The 24846-nt window shown below is 40.8% G+C and overlaps 1 protein-coding gene across 6 annotated transcripts in view; it reads right to left on the reverse strand.

Moving 5' to 3' along the window:
- The window catches only part of RIC3 (RIC3 acetylcholine receptor chaperone), a 51613-nt gene that overhangs the window by 13620 nt on the left and 13147 nt on the right, over positions 1-24846 (reverse strand). For 5 of the 6 annotated variants that reach the window (XM_082629256.1, XM_082629257.1, XM_082629258.1 and 2 more), the window contains exons 2-4: positions 9090-9316; positions 7327-7402; positions 5306-5399 (exon numbers count right to left, since the gene is read on the reverse strand). In XM_082629256.1, coding sequence (XP_082485382.1) covers positions 5306-5399; positions 7327-7402; positions 9090-9316 — 397 coding nt within the window. Of the gene's footprint in view, positions 1-5305; positions 5400-7326; positions 7403-9089; positions 9317-24846 lie in introns of those variants that run through there. The other variant, XR_014294773.1, reaches the window with a different exon arrangement.

Consider the following 24846-nt stretch of genomic DNA (forward strand, 5'->3'; position numbering starts at 1 on the left):
ATAAGGAAGTAATACAATGCTTACATTATCCAGCGAACAGAGGTGGCCAAGGGAGGATATGGGAGGAACACCTAACCAAGTTGTGGGTTCAGGGAAAGACTCTCCGAGGAAATGATGTCTAAGTTGAGACCTCTAAGACAAGCAAGAGTTAAAACAAGGGTGTGTGGGGAGGCGGTCGGGGGCAACATCCAAGCAAAGGCCTTCCAGTTCAGGGCCTTCCAGTCTGCCCCCAGTTTACTTTTCTAGTTTTTTCTCCCATTAGTTACCTCCCTAACCATTTACCACAGCCCTGGTGTACCCTACTCCTGTTATTTTGAACTACTTGCTATTCCAAAAAACATGCCTGACCTCTCACCTTGTTTGCTGCTTGTGCCACCCTCTCCCTCTGGAACATTTTTCCCCCAACTCTGCCAGAGGGAATCCTTCCATCCTGTAAGGCTTATTTAAATTCTCTCTTTTTCTTGAGACCTTCTGTGGTAGGCAGAATAATGTCTCCTCACCACCCCCCAAATATGTCCACATCTTAGTCCCTGGAACCTATAATGATGTTACCTTATACATAAGGGGACTTCAGGTTGCAAATGGAATAAAGGTTGCAAATCAGCTGGCCTTAAAACAGATTATCCTGGATTATCTGGGAGGACACAATGTATTTACGAGGGTCCTTAAAAGTAGAAGGGGGAGGCAGAAGAGGCCAAAGTAATAATGTAACGTACGAAAGTCTCAACCCACTGTTGCTGGCTTTGAAAGTGGAGGAAAGGGTCCATGAGCCAAGGAATGTGGGCAGCTTCTAAAATCTGAAAAAGGCAAGGAAACAGATTTTACCCCAGAGCCTCCAGAAGGGAATGCAGTCTGGCAAACACCTTGATTTTAGCCCAGTGTAGGCCTTCTAACATACAGACCTATAAGATAACAACGTGTATTGTTTTAAGACATTAAGTTCGGGATAATGTGTTATAGCAGCCACAGAAAACTAATACATGTTCCCAGAGCACACTTTTTCTCTCTGAGATGCAGTTCCTTAAAGAGAAAATAATTGCTACTGACAACCATAGAGGGCTGTGCAGAACGAATCAAAATAGGTACCAAAGATATTCTTATTATTGCTGAAAATGCCTGCTTTAAACTACTTTCTTTACATCTATCTCATTCATTCTTTCAACATGTATAGACACTGTCGATGTGCCAGCTCTAGGAATGCAAGTTTGAACAATGAAAATTCCCTGTCCTCAATAAGGTTACAGGGCATTAGGGAAGACAGAAAAGTTAACAGAAGATAAGGAAGTAATACGATGCTTACATTATCCAGCAAACAGAGGTGGCCAAGGGAGGATATGGGAGGAACACCTAACCAAGTTGTGGGTTCAGGGAAAGATTTTCAGAGGAAATGATGTCTAAGTTGAGACCTCTAAGACAAGCAAGAGTTAAAACAAGGGTGTGTGGGGAGGCGGTCGGGGACAACATCCAAGCAAAGGAAAAAAGTATATGCAAAATCCTAGAAGCGAAAGTGCCCAGGTACTTCAGAGGAACAGCAAGCAGTCAGTGTAGCTGGACCACAGACACAGAGAGAGAGAGAGAGAAACGGAGAAAGATAAAGCAATTGAGGTATGCAGAGTCACGTCACCTAGGACCATGTAAGTCATGTTAAAGATTCTACTCTTTATCAAGAGCAACAGGGACCTACTGAAGGGTTGAAACAGAAGACGTAATCCACTGGTGTGGAAAGCAGAAAGTGAATTGAAAGGAGGCAAATTAGAGGAAAAGAAACCACATGAGATAGTTCTGACCTATGTCAAAAATAAAGGCCTTCTCTACTCACTCACTTCCTCATTCTTCCATTTCAATTGATACTTTTCTAAAGCCTCCTACTGGCTTGTGCTAGGCTCTGGGAATAAGGATAATCCCTGCCCTAGCAGAGTTTAGAGTGTTTTACAGGGAGACAGACTTATTAATTAGGAAGAAATGACAAGACATGGTGATTAATGAGATATGGGAAGTGAAGGAAAAGGTGAATCAAAGATGACATCTAATTTCTGCTTTGGGCAACTAAGTAGATGGAGGAGCCATTTGCTGAGATGGGGAACATTAAAGGTAGAATAGGTTCATCTGGGGGTAGATGATGAGTTCCATTTTGGATGTTCATTCACTCAGGGGACATTTACTGTTTGATGAGGATAAGAGTAGCTATCTATGAGACATGTCCAGTAGGACCCTGAATATAGAGGTCAGCAAATGAAGAGAAGGATCTCAACAGGGAATGGCCATGATCTACTCTTCTATCATGATAATAAGTACAGATGCGTGCATCAAAAGTGAATATCTACTCTTTTTCAATGGTATTTACTTAGTACCTACTATGTGAACACAGTGAACAAAAGAGACTAAGCCTGTCCTCAGACTTTACACCCCCACAACGCCTGCCAGAAATCTGTGGTCCCACGCACGTGCTCAACATGCCTGCCAAGGTGTTTGCTGCCAGAGGCTGCACCCTCATTTCCCCTCTTGGGCCATTCCATGCTTCTAGGTAAATAATTACAGTGGGACATGCTGCTCCAGGAAGGAAATTTCACTGATCACAAGGACAAAAATGAGGACACCTTGATTCTGATTCCTAGATCCTTTCCTTAGTCTTTGTGTCCTTGGGCTAGAGAGTCTGCTTAATATCAGACATAACATGGCACAATACCAACCTTCCAGGAGGCTTAATTATTTAAAAATGTGTGCAGACTTATATCGCTCACAGGTGAAAGCTGTCTGAAAAGTTTTGTTAGATAGTATTAAAAACCTTTCCCATATTTTTTTTTTTTTTTTTTTTTCGGTACGCAGGCCTCTCACTGTTGTGGCCTCTCCTGTTGTGGAGCACAGGCTCTGGGTGTGCAGGCTCAGTGGCCATGGCTCACGGGCCCAGCTGCTTGGCGGCATGTGGGATCTTCCAGGACTGGGGCACGAACCCGTGTCCCCTGCATCAGCAGGCAGACACTAAACCACTGCGCCACCAGGGAAGCCCCCTTTCCCATATTTTGATTCTTACATAAGCATTAAGATGAAGTATCAGAAAGAGCATATTTTGGGAATTTTAAGCAAAATCTTACAGTTATGGAGTGATATTATATAAAAGGACTTAGAAGGCTGCAAATGAACACATCTTCTTTGTCTTAAGTCCTCTCCTTGACCTCCAGAAGCCTGGCAATGTGATAAAATCTTATCTGACAGAAAAAAATACTGGGGTATTTTGAGCTCTTCTAATAATCCGAGAAGCACAGACTTGTAAAAGAACAAATGCCACGGAAACTAAGGTTAAAGGCTTTAAGTATAAAAAGGAAAAGAATGTAAAACATGCAGCTACCTAGCCCTTGCAGGTTTGAAGGTGGAAGTCCCATAGGGCCTACCTGTAAGGATACAAGGTTTTAGATTAAGGAGTTTCAGAGAGACGGTCACCTCCTTATAGACTGGAAAATGAGACATCTGGGAAAGAGAGACCAAGCTATGCTCTCTTAAGTGGAAGGAGAGCTGCTCCCTGGCTCCTGAGAGGTACACAATCACTGCCATGTGGCAGTGGCCTCAGCATGTTCTCTAAGAGCCCCCACTCCAGCAGCTTACTAGGAATGTATAACCTGAGCTAGGACCCACTGTCCCAGAAACAATGAGATGGCGCCGCTCCAGGGGCGGTGGCGGTGGTGACACACAGCTCCTCTGCCTTCGCACATAAAACGTGGAGCAGCAACCCTAGCTGGCACAGGAGGACAGACAGTAGTTAGGGGCCACAGTACTGCACCCCTGGCTTCGGCAACAGACAAATGGTATGCGTGGTGGGGTTATCTGGTTTGAGCTAAGGGAGTCTGAACAGCAGTGAAAGATAGTGAGAAGATATCTTCACATGGTTTCTGAGCCCAAAGCCCAGGGTTGGATCTCCCAGGTGGGAGGCCCTGCCCACAGATACTCACCTATAGTTTTCCTGACACTTAGGTGTGGCCTAGGGCTTCAAACAGACCAGGGCCAGGGTACAGATATTTTCTGAGGCACAAGGGTCTATAGAAGTCTGGTACTTCCCCACCCAGACTGTGAATGGTACAGGATAAGGGCAGAAAATGCCAGAAAAGTATAGCTGCACAAATTGGTTTAGTCACACTCATACAGAACAGTCAAACATTAGATAATGTATATAAAGCATTAGCGTAGAGCTTTGTTCTTAGTAAGTGCTCAATAATGCCAAATAGTATTATCCACTCACAGAGATATACTCATGTATAGATATGTACACCTATCTCTACCACTCTGGAGAAGTCCAGAGAGTCACTCTGCTTTTTGGACCAAAAGAAGGTCAAGGGTCATGGGCCCAGATAGGCAAGGTTTCACCCTCATAAATGTCATTTCAGCAGCAATGTAGACTTTGCAGGGGAAGGCCAAGCCAAGGGACTTCAATTCGAGGATGTTTACTCTTCTCCTATCCGGCCAAAGATGGTCAAGGCAGGAGCCAGGAAGCAGGGAAAACAGTATTGGGTACTAGTAGCACAAGGAAGGCAAACAGAAGAGGCTAAGGTAGAGCAGTTTTCTGGGGCAAAGACTCCACACTGAGCCCACGGGGCTACAGGAGGGACCTTTCAATACGTCCTCCTGCATGGGATTTTGCCACTCGCCCCCAGTGCCTCCTCCATTCTTGCCAGAAGGCATAGCGTGAACCGAATCCCTCTTTGTTCTAAATCTCACATTCTGGTTTCTCCTCCCTGGCCTTCCTACACCCATGTTTTCTTAGTTGATGCCCACTTCCATCAACCCCCTGAGGCCACCTTTTCAGATCCTCAGCCAGCCCTGTAGCAAGAGGAGTGTGTTTTCGCTGCAGAGCATCCTAAAGGGCTAGTTTGGCTCCTGACACCTACTTTACGTGTCTAGTTCTCTTCTGGAATAGTCAACAGAAAACAAATGCGTACTCTGATCGTACTTGCTCTCTTCTCTCATTTTGCCTCAAACAGAAACCACAATATTTAATAATCTGGTTTTACTTAAAATTCTGCCTTTTTTTTAGACAGCTAGCATATTGTCTTCCTTAAAACCCAGTTATTTTAGCCTGTAGTATCTGCTCACAAATTTACTCACTCTCACAATAATGTTGCACAACATGGAACATATACTCTTGAAAATGAAACTGCTCGAAAGTGTGAAAATGGAAACGTTCAGTGAAAAATAATATGTAAGTGACAAATAGGATAACAATGAAAGCAAGTGGGCCAGAAATCAAAGAAAAACAAAATTTTGAATTGACTCTCTAAATGGGAAACAGTCTGACCTCTATTATGCAAAAACGTACCTCTCACCATTAGGCCCCACTCTGTTGATTAGTTTTTCCATGGCTTCCTCTGTCTCCTTCAGTTTTTCTTGTAGTTGAACAAGCTCAAAATTGGCTGAAAAATAAGCATCAATCTAAGAACCATCATGTACAACTCCCTAAGCCCTTTTCTGAAACATGGCTGGCTGTGATGTTCTACAATAATCCAGGCTGGTCCTGAGAGTCAGGCTGGTCCTGAGATTCAGCTAATCCAATCAGGACCCAAAGGGTACTGAGGTCTAGACACCAAGATCTAAAGGATACACGTTTAGAGAGTGATGAATAAATCACTCTCTCACACACAGAAATATAGCAGGACCAGCCAAAGAAAATATCTAGGAGTGAAAAACATAGCCCTACACAGTCAGCCAAGAAGGAATGAAGATAACTCCTTTCTAATTCAAATGATACTTGAGGATAAAGTACCAAATCTGGTAAAGGACTTCAGAAAAGGGGTTAAGACCCTGAAATGAACAATATTTCACCTGTCCCTAGGATCTGAAAACTTATATGGAAGATAACAGTATAAAAGTTACTCTTCTTCAATAGAAGAAGTCTTGAACTAGGGCTGAGACCTTCCTGCCCAAGGTTTTCTACTTCAGTCATCTGGGGTGAGTGGTATAACCCTATCTCCCAGAAGCAGCTTTCTCAACAAGGGTCAGACAGGACCACAGCTACTGAAAGTAATGTTAAGACCCTAAAAGTAGAACATAAAAAATCAATCACTCAATCAGTACATGAAATGAACTATAAGGTAATAGGAAAATAAAATGTTGCTCATTATGTAGATAATCTAGTTATTCTGTTTCACACCCGAGTATCATTGTACACAGATATATTTAGAGGGTCACTATAAAATGTAATATTTCAAAGGCTGTTTAGTACTTGTACAACACATTCTTATGCATGCAATTAACACCTGTGCCACATAAATGCTTAGGTTATTTTTATTTTCTGTAGGATTCAAAATTGAAGCACAAGAAGTTGATATAATTGCTACTACATTATAAAACAGCTGCTCTTAGGAATTCATTTTATTTACTTCTTTCTGTTTTAAATGCAGTATGTGACAGGATACAGAATTTGCTACTCTTTAGTTCACAAGTCTTTAAAAACAATTTCATGATGCATTTACAATCACTTTTGGTAAGACACTATTTCAATTAAGAATACAAAAATTCAAAAAAAAAAAAAAAAAGAATAGAGCAGGGATCACAGTTATTTTGCTAATGTCTTTCTTTTAAAAAACTCCAATGAGGCTTCAGTATCCACAGGATAGTTTGGCCTTCAACAACACAGCTTATCCTACCTACTCTTCATGACTTCTTTGCCACAGCTGCCCTCTGTCAGACTGCGTCTTACTCAAGCACCCTATCTAATAGGCCCTCCTTCATACACAGCTAGGTGCGATTTCCCAGAAGGCTTTCGCCAAGTCCCTTCCTTCTAGGTAGTAAACTTTTCACAAGTTATTTTTCCCTGACATTTATCCTAGACTACAAATTCTCAGAGGGAAGAGCCATGCCATATATATTTCATTTTTCCAGAGAGCACTGAATATTTTAATTGGTCGGTAAATATTTGATGATCATGTTTCAAGAGTCAGAAGTGTTAAACTCTGTCCCTAGATCTAATAACTGACTTTGACAATGACTTGATCTCACTGCCTCAGTTTTCCTCTATGTGAAATAAAGAAATTTGCTACCAATATTCTGAAGTCTAGAAACGAGAAGTAGTAACCCATTCCGAGTGTAAAATATTAATCTGCAAATGTATAAAACAGTGAACTTGTGGTTGTGTACTTTTTATAACTATCTTTCCCTCAAAAGCCGAACATCAACATGGAAACTTGAGAATTCCCAGAGCTAAGGTAAAAATCGGCATCAGATTAATCTGGGACAACTTTGGAGAAATGCTTTTAAGACATATCCACAGATTGTCCCTCTGGCTGTATTACAGCTGTCTGACTCAATGAAACTTATAAATATACTGAAAGGGGCACTTACTAATTTTCCTGTGGGTGCTTCCAGGTGTGGCAGTAGAGCACTTCCGATCCTCTGCAGTACTTTTCCCCTTTGAGAGCTGAGAATTGAAGGAGGTACAGTACATCAACAGCAGCTCAGAACCTCAAAGTCATGGAACCCCTCATATTAGATGGGAAAAAAAAAAAGGTTGGGAGAAAATCAAATCAAATAGCAACATTAGGGCCTCCCTGGTGGCGCAGTGGTTGAGAGTCCGCCTGCCGATGCAGGGGATACGGGTTCGTGCCCCGGTCTGGGAGGATCCCATATGCCGCGGAGCGGCTGGGCCCGTGAGCCATGGCCGCTGGGCCTGCGCATCCGGAGCCTGTGCTCCGCAACGGGAGAGGCCACAACAGTGAGAGGCCCGCAAAAAAAAAAAAAAAAAAAAAAAAAAGCAACATTAGAAAAACATCTCAAAAAAAAAAAAAAAAGCCAACAGAAGGTTTCCAAGTAAAAAATTATCAAGGTCAAGGCACAAGAAAAAAAATCTCTTCACAAGCCACCTGCCTTGCCCACGCTCATCCAAGACTCAACCTGGGCTGCCTGCAGAATTCCGAGGCAAGAACGAAGTCAGCTCTTACTCTACCTAGGAGGGCAGCCTCCTGCTTCTACTTACAGTGCCCAGGCCCAGGCCCATGGTTGCCCAAAGCCTGCCTGGAGGTAGAACTTAACTGAGAGTCTACTTTTTTTTTTTTCTTTTTTTTTTTGCAGTACGCGGGCCTCTCACTGTTGTGGCCTCTCCCGTTGCGGAGCACAGGCTCCGGACACGCAGGCTCAGCGGCCATGGCTCACGGGCCCAGCCACTCCACGGCATGTGGGATCCTCCCGGACCGGGGCACGAACCCGTGTTCCCTGCATCGGCAGGCGGGCTCTCAACCACTGCGCCACCAGGGAAGCCCTGGGAGTCTACTTTTAAAAGGACCCAAATTGGGCTTCCCTGGTGGCGCGGTGGTTGAGAGTACGCCTGCCGATGCAGGGGACACAGGTTCGTGCCCCGGTCCGGGAGGATCCCACATGCCGCGGAGTGGCTGGGCCCGTGAGCCATGGCCCCTGAGCCTGCGCGTCCGGAGCCTGTGCTCCGCAACGGGAGAGGCCACAACAGTGAGAGGCCCATGTACCGCAAAATAAAATAAAATAAAATAAAATAAAAAGACCCAAATCATATCTCCCCAGAGCTGGGAAATATCAGGCTTAGTTTCAGGACGCGGCAGTTCTGTTTCAGGAGTATTAATAAAACTGATGTTAAAAACAGCACCTCATACTCCTGGGGGTAAAAGGAGGAAAAAGTGGTGTTGGTACAGTCATTATTTGGCCTCACAGTGGCTACCTCGAAATCATTATGCCAATCCTCATGATAAAGTTCTTCTTAGAACACCTCTATGCCTTTACAGTTTGCAAAGATGCCCAATCAAGAAAAAATTGGGGCAGGGTCGGGGGAGGATAGGCTTTGAACTTTATTGCTCAGTGGATTAGGAACTAGAAGATTCAGGTTCAAGTCCTGGTTCTGCATTTTTAGTTGTGAATTCTGGGGCAAATTGTTTAGGTTCTGAGTGAAGATTTTCTCATCTGTAAAACTGAGATATGTGACAGCTATCCTAGGTACCTCATAAAGAGGAGGCAAGATTTAAAGAGATGAAAGATTTGAAAAAGGGTTATGAACTATAAAGGGTTTTAATGCTGACAATGATTTTTATTATGATGATACTGGATTTTCATTGATGTAATATGATCAGGATGACTCCACTTACCTTAAATAAAATGTATAGTATATATAAAAAAATCCCAAAACCGTAGATTGGAATAATCTGCCCCATCAGGCCTCTTCCACTCCCTCCTCCTCCAGTGCCTCCACCTGGTCCTTTAGCCTTTGCAAAGGCCTCTGCAAGGTGAGACCTCTGGAAGCGAGCCCCAGAGGTCTGGCCATCTGAGGGTGCCTGGTGATGATGCATCATAGGTGGAAATCGACGCAACTTCCCTGAGAAAGTAAATTAATCAGTCTTTATTACTTCTACTATTTTAAATATGGCTATTAGGAAAACACCTCACGCACTGAGATACATAACAGAAGTCAACTCAAACAAGTTTAAGAAAAAATGGGAAGTTGATTATAAGGATATAGAGGCATCACAAGAGTATCACGCATATAATAAATATGATGTGGCAATCTCTAGCTGTTCACCAAACCCATTTTCTCTTCCTTTTGGGTCCACAGGTGGATAACATTTTTCAGCTTCCTATACACTTAAATGTGGCCGTGTGACTGAGTTCCAGACAAAGCAATGTGAATGACAGGTGCTAGTTCAAGGCCTGGCCTATACAACGTCCCATGTATTGAACTCCATGTTCATTTCCTTTCTGCAGGCTGGATGCTAACACCTACGGAGACATTGGAAGTCATGTGTTGAAAATGGCAGAGCCTCCATCAACCCGAGTTCCTGAGTACCTGTGTGGCACAGAGCCGTCCACTGCCACCACCTCACCAACTTAAAGCCATCTGGACCTGTTTATGTGAGTGAGAAATAAACTTCTGTTGTGTTAGGGCCATTGTACACTTTGGAGTTTATCTGTTAGAGTAGTTAGCCATCCCTAACTAATACACATAAGGAAATGCAATCTGATCTCAGAAGAGAACACAATCAGAAACTGGAAAGCCATCAGGATACAAGACAGCTACTCTCACATTCTACTTCAATCGTTCTCCCTCTCTGTGGGGCCAGAGGGCTTTTTTCTCTGTTCCTCTGTGCATATCTTCCTCATTCTCATTTCTCCACCAGCATTTCTCTAGCTTCTCTGTGAACATAAAGGAAGGTGTTCACCCCCAAACCCCTCAATTTGCATGTCCTTCAAGGGGCCAGCAGAGACTGGTCATAATTCCAAATTCCCTGCATACCTACTCAGCTTGGGTAGGTATGCAGCACTTTCTAATCAGCTGTAGCTGAGCAGACAAGATTCATGTAGTACAAACAGGGTCACAGGGGCTCAGTCCTGTGAGTGGAAGTGCAGGGCTTAGAGAAAGGAGCGTGCATCAGTTTTCTCACATTTTTTTCCTCCATCATTTTTTTTCCATTTGGGCAGCCAAACATTAACAGCGCCAAGCCTCCTCCAAGTCACAGGTGAGAAAGAAAGGAAAGATTTCTCTTCAAAAGGCCATGTAAACAGGCTTGTGTGGATAATCCACTGACAGAAAACACTAAGGAGCAGAAAGACTTCCCGACTCAGGCTCTAAAAATACAAACTACACAGTAAAAATTGTTGGATTTGACTTCAATAAAATTATGGATTTCTGTTCAATAAAGAATGCCATAACAGGGTTAAGATAGATGACAGGCAAGGAAAAGCTTCTGCAACGTCTAAAATTGACAACGGATTAAATCTCTAGCATAGACAAGAAATTCCTACAATTTGATATGAACATCAGAGGAAACCCAATAGAAAAATGGCCAAAAGATATGAGTAGGAAACTCACAGAAAGAGAAGTTCAAATGGTTAACAAGTACATAAAGAGATGATCAAAATAAAACCAATGAGAAAAATACTAATTAAAACAATGAGCTAGGACTTATACCTATCAGAAGGGCAAAAATTAGAATGGTGGGTAATAGTAGGTACTGTCAAAGATGTGGGGAGGCAAGAACTCTCATGCATTATGGGTAAGAGTGTAAACGGATACAGCCATTCTGCTAAGTGATCTGGCTGCACTTAGTGACATTAAACTACGTCCTATTATCCAGTGATCCTATACTGGTGGATAAATTCCAGAGAAATTCCCAAATAAGGCTGTCTGTATCCGAATTCAAACTATAGACTCTATAGACCTGTGCGAGAACGTTCACTGTGGTGACGTTGCAACAGGGAGCCTGAAGTAACTCTGATCTCTGTAACTGTTAGAATGTAGAATCAAAATGGAGTAGATACAAATATGAAATTCCACGCAGCTTTTAGAAAACACTTTAGATATACCTACAGCAATATGAACATATCTTAAAAAGCACAGCATTGAGAAAAATAAGCAAATACCATATGTAAGCTAAAGACACTATAATTATACTACATATCTTTCAAGCAAATATGTAGGTATAAGGACATAAAACAAACACATTAGAGTGGGTGCACATGAACGGAGAAAGGAATGGGCATGTGGAGTGAAGGTAAAGGGTTAAAAAGAAAGTAACGAAATAAGAAAGCAACCTTGCACTGGTGATGTTAATCAGGGGCTATGAACTAAGGACTATCTTCAAGTCAACTCTCTGCTCCTGAGGTGAGAGAGATGGTGGGTGGGCAGGCAAGGAGTGAGACAGCCAGCCACTGGGCCTGGGAGCTGCCCTCTGCCTGCATCCTCTCTCAGCCGAGCTCCACCCCAACAATCCTTTTTTCCCTCTTGATACTGACTTTGGGTGACATGGAAGTTAGAAGAAAAGCTTCTTTTTAAGAGGAGGCCAGCAACAGAAGCACAACTTCAGACAGTAGAAGAAAGCAAGCAGGTCACTACTCCTTATTCCGGGTGCTGGTGGCTATTTTGCTACTAAACTGTCAAGGATCTTAATATCTTAAATGGTCCTAGCTTTAAGGCTATAATGCACTTTGAACAAATGCCTAGCCAGCATCTAAGAAGCTAACCTTTCCCTTGAGAGAATCTGATATATCGGGTGGTTACTGCTCAATAAACTAGATTTAATATCTGTAGTAATACGTTGTTGAACTTCATTTAACTGTACTGAGAAGACTGTTCTCGAAACTTGGCATAAAACAAAATATGAAAAATTAAAAACAAATAATGGCACAAAAGGCATTATTTTGCATTTCTAAAATCGAAAAATGATGATGCTAAACATCACACATCTGCCCCCCAAACTTTTATAGATCTGTCAGCCAAGAAGATTTATTGGACCACTATTATATTCAGGACTCTGTGCTGTAGGTAGGAAAGGAAGAGAACCATAAATGAAACGGAAACAATGGTTCCCACATGAAACAATGCTTTTAAAAAGTAGCATATCCAGCAAAAAAGGAAGAGGGTACTGTGGATCTTATTACTAGACAAACTAAATGTTTAAGTATTGAAAGAATGCAAAAAAAAAAAAAGGGAGAGGAATCAGATGGGATCAATCATTGAAGGGAGTGAGATTCAGAATAGAAGAGAAGCAAAGGCACACTAGGAGAAAAGAGGACTGTGTGCAATGAGAAAAAGATGAGAACAAAGAAATAAGAACAAAGAATAAATAAGGTTAACTACCAAATCCATTAAGGGAAATAACAAGAGCTAAGGAGAGGAAAGTAGTGGTGGGTTAAATGTTAACTTGTGTCATATAAATTTAATACTGTGGATCTAGGATCAGGGAAATGATTTAATCAGAAGGGTGTCTGAGGAGGATTATTCCAGCAGTTGAGTAAGGACCTAAAAGAGAGAAACCAGGGTCTGGGAAATCAGCCAGAAGACAGCTATAGCTATAGAAAGGAAAGGATGGGTCCAAGGGTTTTTACCATGTAATGATCAGCAACATTTAATAATGAATGGGGAGTGGGGGGTTGGAAAACTCAAAGGTTGGTTTAAGATACTAAGAGAAGACAATGAGGAAAACTGGGAGGGCTTATGGTTAGGGGAAGACTGAACACCTATTTTTCACATGTTAAATTCTAGGTGTTGTTGGCATATTCAGAGGAAATTTTTATTAGACTGTAGTTAGGCTTGAGAAGAAACTCTGAGCTACCTAAATGACAAAGCTAATTAAAATTGCATGAACAGTTCCCATACCAAAAAAACTGGAGGGGTATGTGTACTTATGTGCAAAAATAGGAAGAAAAGAAAACTGCGCTGGTCAAAGAAGACCAGAAGCAAACCAGTATCATAAAAGTCAAAGGAGGACAGACTTTAAAGCAACTGAGAAATCTAGAACAAACTGATAAAAGACTAATGGCTATCCCTGTTTTTAGACACAATGTATTCTTGGGAAAAGGATGGCCATCATATGTAATCTTGACTGTCCACCTATTTGGACAATAACAGAAACCAATATACCACAAAGCATCATAGAATCTTCAGAGTCAGAAGGAGCCTTAAAAGTCATCCAGCCTCTCAACAAATGCTATAGGGACAAGACATTCACATGCAAAAGAATGAAGTTAGACCCCTACCTCACACCATATTAAATTTCTAAAAATTAACTGAAAATAGATTAGAGACCTAAATATAAGAGCCAAAACCATAAAAGTCTTAGAAAAAAAATAAACATAAATCCTTGTGACCTTAGATTAGGCACTGTTTTCTTAGATATGACACCAAAAGCACAAGCAACCAAAGGAAAAATAAGTGGACTTCATCAAATTTTAAAACTTTTGTGTTGCAAAGACACCATCAAGAAAGTGAAGACAACCCACTGAATGAAAGAAAACATCATATATCTGATAAAGGTCGAGTATTCAAAATATATAAAGAACTCTTACCACTCAACAAAAAGACAATCCAATTAAAAATGAACAAAATATCTTAATAGACATTTTTCCAAAGAAGATATATAATGGCCAACATGCACATGAAAAGATGTTCAACATCGCTAGCGATCAAAGAAATGTAAATTAAACCCACAATGAGATAGAATTTTACACCCATAGGATGCTATAATCAAAAAGACATAATCAATGGGACATCCCTGGTGGTGCAGTGGTTAAGAATCCGCCTGCCAATGCAGGGGACACGAGTTCAAGCCCTTGCCCGGGAAGAACCCACATGCCACGGAGCAACTAAGCCCGTATGCCACAACTACTGAGCCTGCACTCCAGAGCCCGAGCTCTAGAGCACACGAGCCACAACTACTGAGCCCACGTGCCACAACTACTGAAGCCTAGAGACCATGCTCTGCAACAAGAGAAGTCACCAAAAAGAGAAGCCCACGCACTGCATCAAAGAGTAGCCCCCACTTGCCACAACTAGAGAAAGCCCGTGTGCAGCAATGAAGACCCAACACAGCCAAAAAATAAATTAATAAAAAAAAAAGACATAATCAAAAGTGTTGGTGAGGATGTGGAGAAAATGGAACTACTGTACTCTGCTGGGTGGGAATGTAAAATAGTGCAGTTGCTTTGAAAAACAGTCTGGCAGTTCCTCAAAAAGGTAAACAAAGTTTCCATATGACCCAGCAATTCTGCCCTTGGGTATATACCCAAGAAGAATATGCTCACACAAAAACTTATGTACAAAAAAGATCTTGCTGTGATTTTTGTCAAAGAGTGTTCTTCCTATGTTTTCCTGTGACAGTTTTATAGTGTTCGGTCTTACATTTAGGTTTTATTTATCTATCTATCTATCTATCTATCTATCTATCTATCTATCTATTTATTTTTGCTGTACGCAGGCCTCTCACCGTTGTGGCCTCTCCCGTTGTGGAGCACAGGCTCCAGACGCGCAGGCTCAGCGGCCATGGCTCACGGGCCCAGCCGCTCCGTGGCATGTGGGATACTCCCAGACCGGGGCACGAACCCTGTGTCCCCTGCATCGGCAGGCGGGCTCTCAACCACTGCGCCACCAGGGAAGTCCCTTACATTTAGGTCTTTAATCCATTTTAAGTTTGTTTTTGTGTATGGTGTCATATATATATATATATATATATATATATATATATATACACATATACACATATACACACACACGCACGTATGTGGAATCTAGAAAAATGGTACAGATGAACCTATTTACAGGGCAGGAATAGAGATGCAGACATAGGGAACAGATGTGTGGACATGGTGGGGGTTGGGGAGGGAGGGTGGGATGAACTGGGAGACTGGGATTGACGTCTGTGCATTGCCATGTGTAAAACAGATAGCTAGTGGGAACCTGCGGTATAGCGCAGGGAGCTCAGCTTGGTGCTCTGTGGTGATCTAGATGGGTGCGATGGGGGGGTGGGGTGGGAGAGAGGTCCAAGAGGGAGGGGATATATGTATACCTATAGCTGATTCACTTCGTTGTACAGCAGAAACTAACACAACATTGTAAAGCAACTATACCCCAATTAAAAAAACAAAAACTTTTGTACAAATGTTTAAAGCAGCATTATTCATGATGGCCAGATGTTCATTAGCTGACAAATAAAAATGTGCTATATCCATACAATGGAACAGTATTTGGTCATAAAAGAGGAAGAAGTGCAGACACATGCTACAGTATGGATGAACTTCAAAATCATAATCCTAAGTGAAGAAAAGACAGTCATGCAAGACTACATATTATATGATTCCATTAATATGAAATGTTCAGAATAGGCAAATCCATAGAGACAGAGAGTAGATTTGTGGTTGCTTGCTGGGGGGAGGTAGGGAGGGTGGAGAGGGGGCAGAGGAGAGTGACTGCTAAGGGGTACGGGTTTTTTTTCTTGAGGGGTGACGATTCTGATGATGGTTGTACAACTTCGTGACTATATTAAAAGCCACTGACTGTGCACTTTAAACAGGTAAATCGCACGATATGTTATTTATCTCTCAATAAATTGGAAATTTTTAAAAAGAGTCATCTAGTGGTGGTCTTGACTCTGCTGAATACCATCAAACAGGAAACTCAGTATTTCCCCCCACAGGAAGCCCATGCCACCTCTGTACAGCTCTGATTGTTAGAACTGTCTTCTTTATACTGAGTTAATGGGTGAGCAATGGGAGTGAGAAAGGAAGTGTGATATAGGGGTTCAAAAAGCAATACTAAATGAATGGTGATGTGGCAAGAAGTAGAGAAACATTAAAACTGATTTTAAAAGACATTACTGATAAAGAGATTGTAGACTAGAATCAAAGAAGCACTGAAAAAGTAGAGAATACTGTTTTCAAAGGTAGGAGGGGGAACTGAGAGCAACGGAAGAGACAGGCTAGATGGTAAAAATATGTTTTATATCCTAGGAGAAATCTGTGCATTTTATATTCAATGTAATAGTTCACATATTTACTACTGAACACTTAACAACATGCCAGGTACTGTGCCAGACACTGAGATTAAAATGATAAATAAAACAATTCCTGTATTTAAAGAGTTATGAATAAGAAGTATAGTTACAACATGGTAACTGTACTGTAACCATCAAATCCAATGGCTTTTACTCAGCTCTCACTCTTAAGACTCCTCTGCTACACAAGAAAGTGATTACCACAAGTCATTCAATAAATATTGGATTAGTCTGAGCACATTCTTGTCAAACTTTCCGGCCTTAATATCTGTGGCACATCACTCTCCTGATTTCTTCCTTCCCCACTGACTAGTCCTTCAACCTATTTCTTCCCATCTCTTTTACTGGTTCTTCTTTAATCCTCTCTCCCCAACGTTTTGTTTCAACCTTTGTTCTTTCCTCATTCTTCTTCCTTTGGTAAACTCATTCATTCGCAAGGCATACACTGTAATGTCCAAAATGTATAGCTCTAGTTCTGACCTTTCCTCCAAGCTCTTATCTCTTCACTCTAAATCCCATTAATATATATGTCCTTTTGTGTGTCTATCAACTCAAACCTAAAAGTGAAACTAATTTTCACCTTCCAAAACCTGCTCTCCTCCTGTATTTCTTTTCTTTGTAGAGTCACTCTCTTAGACCTTTAGGCTTCAGACCTATAACCTCTGCCACCTGTAACCAAGGGTACACTTGAGATGGCAGGCTAGGGTCAGAATGCTGAATTTGGAACAGATTTTTCTCTTCATAAAGTTAACTGTTCTCAATAGGGAGCAACCTCACCTCTTGGATCTTGGTATCACCATGTTTCTTAGAACTGAACAGCCCAGAATGCCTAAAAAGTCAATGGCTAGCAAACACTTGGAGATGTCTAGCTGAAATGATTTTTTAAGAAAAAGATTTTAAAGAAAATACTCCAAGTGTACAAAAAACTACAGATGATAATATACCTGTATACCTGTATACCTACCTACCACACAGATATAACTGGAGCCCCTTATGTCTCTTCCTCCCACCCTCACTGAAATAGCCACAACTCCGAATTTGGTTATTATTAGAATATGTGCTTTTAGACTTTACTATGTAAGTATACATCCATGAACAATATACAATATTGACTGAGTATTTTAAAACTTTATATTATGAATGGATGGTGGTGATGGTTGTATACCAGTGTGAACGTACTTAATGCCTCTGAACTGTATATCTAATGGTTGTAATGATAAATGTTATGTATATTTTAACCACAATTTTAAAAAAACTTTATATTACAGTATCACACTGCACTGATGTTTCTGCAACTTCCTTTTTGCCTTTTTCTGGCAAAATGTATCCAGTTAATGCATGCAACTCTAGTTCATTCACTCAAACTGCTATATAACATCTCCTTGTATATGTATATCACACTTTTTCACTATTACAAATGTTCTACTTTATGGCTACATTACAAAAAGGATTTGTGGGGTTTTAATTGAAGTATAGTTGGTTTACAATGTCATGTTAGTTTCAGGTATACAGCACAGTGACTCAGTGTTTTTTTTTTTTTTTTTTTTGGCTGCGTTGGGTCTTTGTTGCTGCGCACAGCAGCTCCTCTTTGTTGTGGTGCGCAGGCTTCTCACTGCGGTGGCTTCTCTTGTAGCAGAGCATGGGCTCTAGGCACACGGGCTTCAGTAGTTGTGGCTCATGAGCTCAGTAGTTGTGGCTTGTGGGCTCTAGAGCGCAGGCTCAGTAGTTGTGGCACACAGGCTTAGTTGCTCTGCAGTATGTGGGATCTTCCTGGACCAGGGCTCAAACCCGTGTCCCCTGCACTGGTAGGCGGATTCTTAACCACTGCACCACCACGCGAAGTCCCAAGTGATTCAGTTTTATATGTATACATACATACACACATACATATACACACACACACACTTTTTCAGATTCTTTGCCCTTAGAGGTTATTACAAAATATTGAGTATAGATCTCTGTGCTACACAGTAGGTCCTCGTTGGTTAATCTGTTTTCTATATAGTAGTGTGTATATGTTAATCCCATACATATGGTAATATATACACAATGAAATATTACTCAGCCATAAAAAGAATAAAATAATGCCATCTGCAGCAACATGGACAGCCCTAGAGATTATCATACTAAGTGAAGTAAGCTAGACAGAGAAAGACAAATATCATAGGATATCATTTATATGTAGAATTTTAAAAAAAGATACAAATGAACTTATTTACAGAACAGAAACTCACAGACATAGAAAAATTTATGGTTACCAAAGGGGAAAGCGGGGAGGGGTGGGATAAATTAGGAGGTTGGGATTTGTGATTTTGTTTTTTAATTGCTTTAAAACAAACAACTAAAGAGATCAGAACATTAAAGATATTAGAACATTAAAACTGCAGACCTTCCAAAATAGAAAACAGCTGTGTTCCCTATCTCTATATGTACTTAGGTATTCTATTAAATGGACTTGACTAAATCCCAATTGTTTACTGAAAGCTTTCCCCATATTTAGGTTTATTTAATTATTAAAATTTCACTTAGCAAATCATTTAAGCTCGACTAAAAACTTAATGGATTTTACAGAGTGCAGTTCTACTTTCCCGTGTTAATAACCATCCCTATTGCTAAAAACAAAAACAGAAACTCTAGCACTGTTAACAAAAGAGCTTTCTGAAAGCAACATTAAACCATTTGCAGCGTTTCATTCTTAGGGCAAATAAATCAGTAAAGAACTGGATTACCACAGAGCAAGAAAGGTCTTAATGTAGCCAGTCCTTTAAGACACAAAAGCTTCTTCCTAAATATTGAGGAAGTTCTTGAGGTCATATTTAATTCAGCATTACTTAAAGTGGAGGCTCAACAACAGCTGACTGTTTCTTCCTCACCCGTCTCCTCCAAGGGCCCATCTTATTGCATTCCCCTCCTACCTAATGCTACTTTGCTGACCACTGCTTTAATGTTTTCTGCTTGTCTAATCAGATTTTTTCTTCATCTTTTACCAACCTCCCCACTCCCAATTCACCCTACATATTATTATTATTATTTATTATTTTTTTTTTTTTTGCAATATACGTGGGCCTCTCACTGTTGTGGCCTCTCCCGTTGCGGAGCACAGGCTCCGGACGCACAGGCTCAGAGGCCATGGCTCACGTGTCCAGCCACTCCGCGGCATGTGGGATCCTCCCGGACCGGGGCACGAACCCGTGTCCCCTGCATCGGCAGGCGGGCTCTCAACCACTGTGCCACCAGGGAAGCCCCTACATATTATTAAAAGAGATATTTGTGTGTCTAAGTTGCTTAGCACAGGGCCTAGTCCATATATTCAACACATGTTAACTATTACTGTTTGTTACCAGAGTAATCTTCCTAAAGCATAATTCTAACTGGTCTTGCCATTCCTTTGATCAAAAGCTTTCAACGGTTCCCATAATGACAAGAGACTGCATCACACAGGAGACAGCAGAGGGAAGTATCAATAAAGTGAGTACCACCTTTTCAGTCAGAGGTATTAAGATCCTTGCTGTGTGTCCAACTATTTAAGTGGAGGTTAAATTAACCTTACTAGAGCTCATTTTCATCATCTATAAAATGGCTATCATGAGACCTACTTCTCAGGGTTGTTACAAGGGTTACAGATTAAATAAGATAACATATACAAAGCTCCCAGCACACACAGTAGGTATTTAGCAAATTCTGATTTTTCCCTCCCTAGAAAGTGAACTCCTTAACAACTGAATTCCATAATCTAGCCCAAAAGTATCTCTTCACGCTTTCCCATTTACATACTCCTGATTCAGCCAAACTAGACTTCTCACCATGCTTTGAGCCTGCCTTGTGATTTCTTACCTCTCAGCCTTTGCTTACTCCAATGGTTTTGCTTTTCCCTCCAACACCACATATCTAAATCCAGCCTATCCTAAGCCCAGGCCAAATACTGCCCTTGTCCCTGAAGCATTTTCTCTTATCATCCCGGTTGCTTAGAATACACTGTCTGAACCTCTTTAGTTGCACTTATCACACCTGGCCTTATTCAAGAGTTCTATTTATGTGTCTTACATCCTCTATTTGAATGGATTGGAACAGAAATGGGTAACATCTTCCACTAAGTGCCATTTCTACCCAATTTTAGCTACTGCTGATTAAAACCTACAAATCATACCTGAGAATAAGAAAAGCAGCCTCTGATACCCAGGAGCTGGTCTGGTGTTGCTATGAGCTAGCCTGGCACTCACAGTTAGGTCCTGGTGTTCTCCTCTTACACATAAGCAATTTCAGACATGAACATCAGACAAGACCATTCTGTGACCATGATGGATCAAGACAAAAAAAATAAGAACACTGTGTAATCTGTCTGAGCACACACAAAACATGAACACTGCCCAAACCAAAAAAATATCAAATAGCCCCTATTCCTGGATGATGAATGACTGCTGCTTCTTTGCCAATTATAGCTATAGCTTTTCTTTAGACTGCTCTCTCTTGACATAAACTCTACTAAGATACCCAGTCATAGAATGTGCCCCACTTTCTGACAGCACCCGATCCACAGCAAAGCCTGATGTCCTTAAACCTTCCTCAAAATCACCTAACACAAGCCTAAATCCTATAGTAAGACTTTTCTAACACTCTTACTGAGATGCTGCGTGCTTCCTCATGGTGTGCATCCTGCTTTGCCGCAACAAGCAATAAACCCAATTTATTCAACTGCAGGTGCATTCCTGGTGCTCTGTGGCTGAAGGACAAACTATGAACTTCTTTAATAGAAGTCTAGTATTTTCTTTATGCTTACAGGGCATGCTCTGGGTCTTGCATGCTATACACTTTGTTAAACTGATCTGAATGACTTACACTAGGCCTGTTGGCCTTGCTGTAATCTCAAGACCCAGCCCAGTCACTCTCAGAGCTAAAAATAGTTTTTTACTTCATTATCCTGAGTGTTTTCAATTTCAGTTTTTTTTTTTTTTTTTTTTTTTTTTTTTTTTTTTTGCGGTACGCGGGCCTCTCACTGCTGTGGCCTCTCCCGTTGCGGAGCACAGGCTCCAGACGCGCAGGCTCAGCGGCCATGGCTCACGGGCCTAGCCGCTCCGCGGCATGTGGGATCTTCCCAGACCGGGGCGTGAACCCGTGTCCCCTGCATCGGCAGGCGGACTCTCAACTACTGCGCCACCGGGGAAGCCCCTCAATTTCAGTTTTGAGAATAGAAAATGGCAGTCAGACTGATCGAGGTGCTCCACACCCACCCACCTCTGAGTTTCTGAAATTGAACATGTGTCTAATTTACATTCATTCACAGACTCTCAAATTGTCTCTGCTCCTCTTTGCACACTTTCAGAGTAGATGTCTGATGTTTCATTAAGAGAAAAGGTAAAGGACCAAAATAATCCATTTGTCTCAGGCACCTACATACCAACACATAAAGAGCTAATTTAAGATAACAAAGAATTATGTATATGTGTGTGTTATCTATGTATGTATAAATATGTATACACACATATACATATATGTATGTGTATGTATTTTCACATCTTGGAGAGCTTTAGACTCAGTGAGCAGGACTCACTTGAGGAGAACATGGTGACAAAAAGAGTCTGAACTATTCCAGAGGAACAGGGTCACTGGGGAGGGGCTGGTAAGGAACCCTGTTTACAGGCATTCAAAGTGAGACGCTCAATGGAAAACACAGGTGGGCAGTGTCAGCAGGAGAGATGTCAAACGTAACATTACGGTAGGAGCCCCCCAGGTCCCAGCCAACGGAGGTGGAAGGTAGGACTCTCTTGAAGCCAATTCTAGCATAGAAGCAGCACACTGTCACCTTGGAGGGCTTCAGCTACTCTGGAACCTGTTCAAAGTCCCAGTCAGCTAACCAGGAACAACTGACAAGTTCCTGACCTAGTATGCTGACATCTTCGTGTTCCACAGGTACATAAGGTGAGTCAGGGAATGGTTACTCTGGCCAAAGAAGAAACCTGTTGGTGAAATGAAAGGAGAACCATAGGAGAAAGAGATCATGCCATCTTAGAATTTGTGGCAAAAAGGTAGGGGTTGTGTGGCACAGGCTCCAGGAAGGCAGAATTAAGAAGTCCTGAGAACAGAGACACGTGGTTCCACTGCATGAGACTCTAAGAAGAAAGCTCTTAAAATGCATTTTTGCTTGGGCATTTAGAAAATTCTTAAGCAGGTGGGGAAGGCAGAGGAAAACAGTAGATGTACTGGTAGCTATTCTAAAAGAACAGACAAAAAATGAACAGAAGAGCACATCAGCAATCAGCATGAAAGAGTAGCAAGACTTGGAAGAACCACATGAGGATGCCAAGGTCCAAAACAAATTAAGGTTTACAAAAAGGCTAGCAAAAGCAAGAAGGGTATTTTTAGAGTGAAAGGGCAATTTGCTTGATGATAAAATGTAATGCTGAGAAAGCAGAATTTCTCAACCTCTATTTTGCTTCCATATTCTCTATCAAAGGCTATCAATTTGGGGTTAAATGGGAGAGAATTAACAATCCTAGAGGGAAAAAAAGTCCCAGATGGGTGAGGAGGATAAGATCAAGTCTGTTCACTAAATAATTTCTACCAGGAAAACTGGTAAAACTTGCATATAAGGTCACTGAACTAAAGAAAATTTTAAGAAATTATATTGATAAAAAGAGAAATCTTGAACGAATGGAGACAGATAATTATTGTTCCAGTATGAAAAAAGCAAAAGGGGGATAGTGGACTTTTCAACTATAGAGATGTGAACACTTCTTGGACTCAATTCTAAAAAGGATTCTTCCTTTTTTTTTTTTCTTTTTTTTTTGATGGAGTGGACATGGAAGGGAAGAAACTTTTTTTCTGGTTATATAAGAAAAAAAAAAACACATACCTATAGAAAATTGAGAAACTAGAGAAAAGTATAAATAACAACCACCCATGTTTCCATGACCCAGAAATAACCACTGTTAAGATGTTGACCTACTTCTTCCTAGCGAATACATACAGTGAATATATCTTTACTTTTCATTTATAGTATACAATTTTCCCATATTATTTGGAACTCTTCATGAGGAGAAGAAAGAGAAAAGGAGATCCAAAATGTATTAAAAGAGATTATGGCTGAAAAATTCCCAAACCTAAAGAAGGGAACAGATATCTAGATACAGAAAGCACAGAGGGTCCCAAACAGGTAAACCCAAATAGACCTACACCAAGACATATCATAATAAAAATGGCAAAAGTTAAAGAGAGGATTCTAAAGGCAGCAAGAGAAAAACAAAGAGTTAATTACATAGGTTCCCCCATAAGGCTATCAGCTGATTTCTCTACAGAAACGCTGCAGGCCAGAAGGGAGTGGCAAGATATAGTCAAAGTCCTGAAAGGGAAAAATCTGCAACCTAAGGTACTCTACCAAGCAAGATTATCATTTAGAATAGACGGAGAGACAAAGAATTTTTCAGACAAGCAAAAACTAAAAGAATACAGCAATACTAAAACTATCCCCTAACAGGAAATATTGAAAGATCTTCTCTAAATAGAAGTATAGAAAAGAGAAAATCACAATTGGAAAGCAAATCACCTAAATAAACCAGTACACAGATTAAAAAAAAATCAGAAAATTTCTGTGAAAGTGATGATAACCACAATGAACAGCAAAACAATGAATGTGAAGATGTAAAAGAGGACATCAAAATCATAAAATGTGACAGAGGAGAGTAAGAAAATGTCGATTTTTAAAATTTCCTTGAATGTGTTTGAGCCTATATGACTACCAGTCTAAGGCAAGTAGATATACAATGGGGTTAACATACTTGAAAAACAGGGTTACCACAAATCAAAAACATAAGATAGATTCACAAAAACCAAAAAGAAGAGAACATAATACAAAAGAAAATCATCAAACCACAAAAGGAAAAATACAAAAGAAAATCATCAAACCACAAAAGGAAAAACAACAAGAAAAAGGGACAAAGAAGAAGTATAAAATCAACAGGAAAATAATGTTTAAAATGGCAATAAATACATATCTATCAATAATTATCTTAAACGTCAATGGACTAAATGCTCCAATAAAAAGACGGAGTGGCAGATTAGATTAAAAAACAAAAGCCTACAAGATGCTGCCTACAAGAGACCCACTTTAGGCAAAGGACACACACAGACTGAAAGTGAGGGGATGGAAAAAGATATTTCACGTAAATGGAAATGACAAGAAAGTGGGGGTCACAATACTCATATCAGACAAAATAGACTTAAAACGAAGGCCATAAAGAAAGATAAAGGACACTATATAATGATAAAAGGATCAATACAAGAAGAGGATTTTACGCTCATCAACATATATGCACCTAATATAGGAGCATCCAAATACATAAAACAAATACTAACAGACATAAAGGGAGAAAATGACAGGAATACAATAATAGTATGAGACTTTAACGTCCCACTCACATCAATGGACAGATCTTCTCTGGACAGATCTTCTAGACAGAAAATCAGTAAGGCAATAGAGATCCTAGATGATACAATAGAACAGTTCACATTTTCAGGAAATTACATCCAAAGAACCAGAATACACATTCTTTTCAAGTGCACATGGAACATTCTTTAGGACTGACCACAT

Source organism: Mesoplodon mirus (assembly GCF_964341445.2).
Source record: "Mesoplodon mirus genome assembly, chromosome: 7".
In the NCBI taxonomy this organism is placed as follows: domain Eukaryota; kingdom Metazoa; phylum Chordata; class Mammalia; order Artiodactyla; family Ziphiidae; genus Mesoplodon; species Mesoplodon mirus.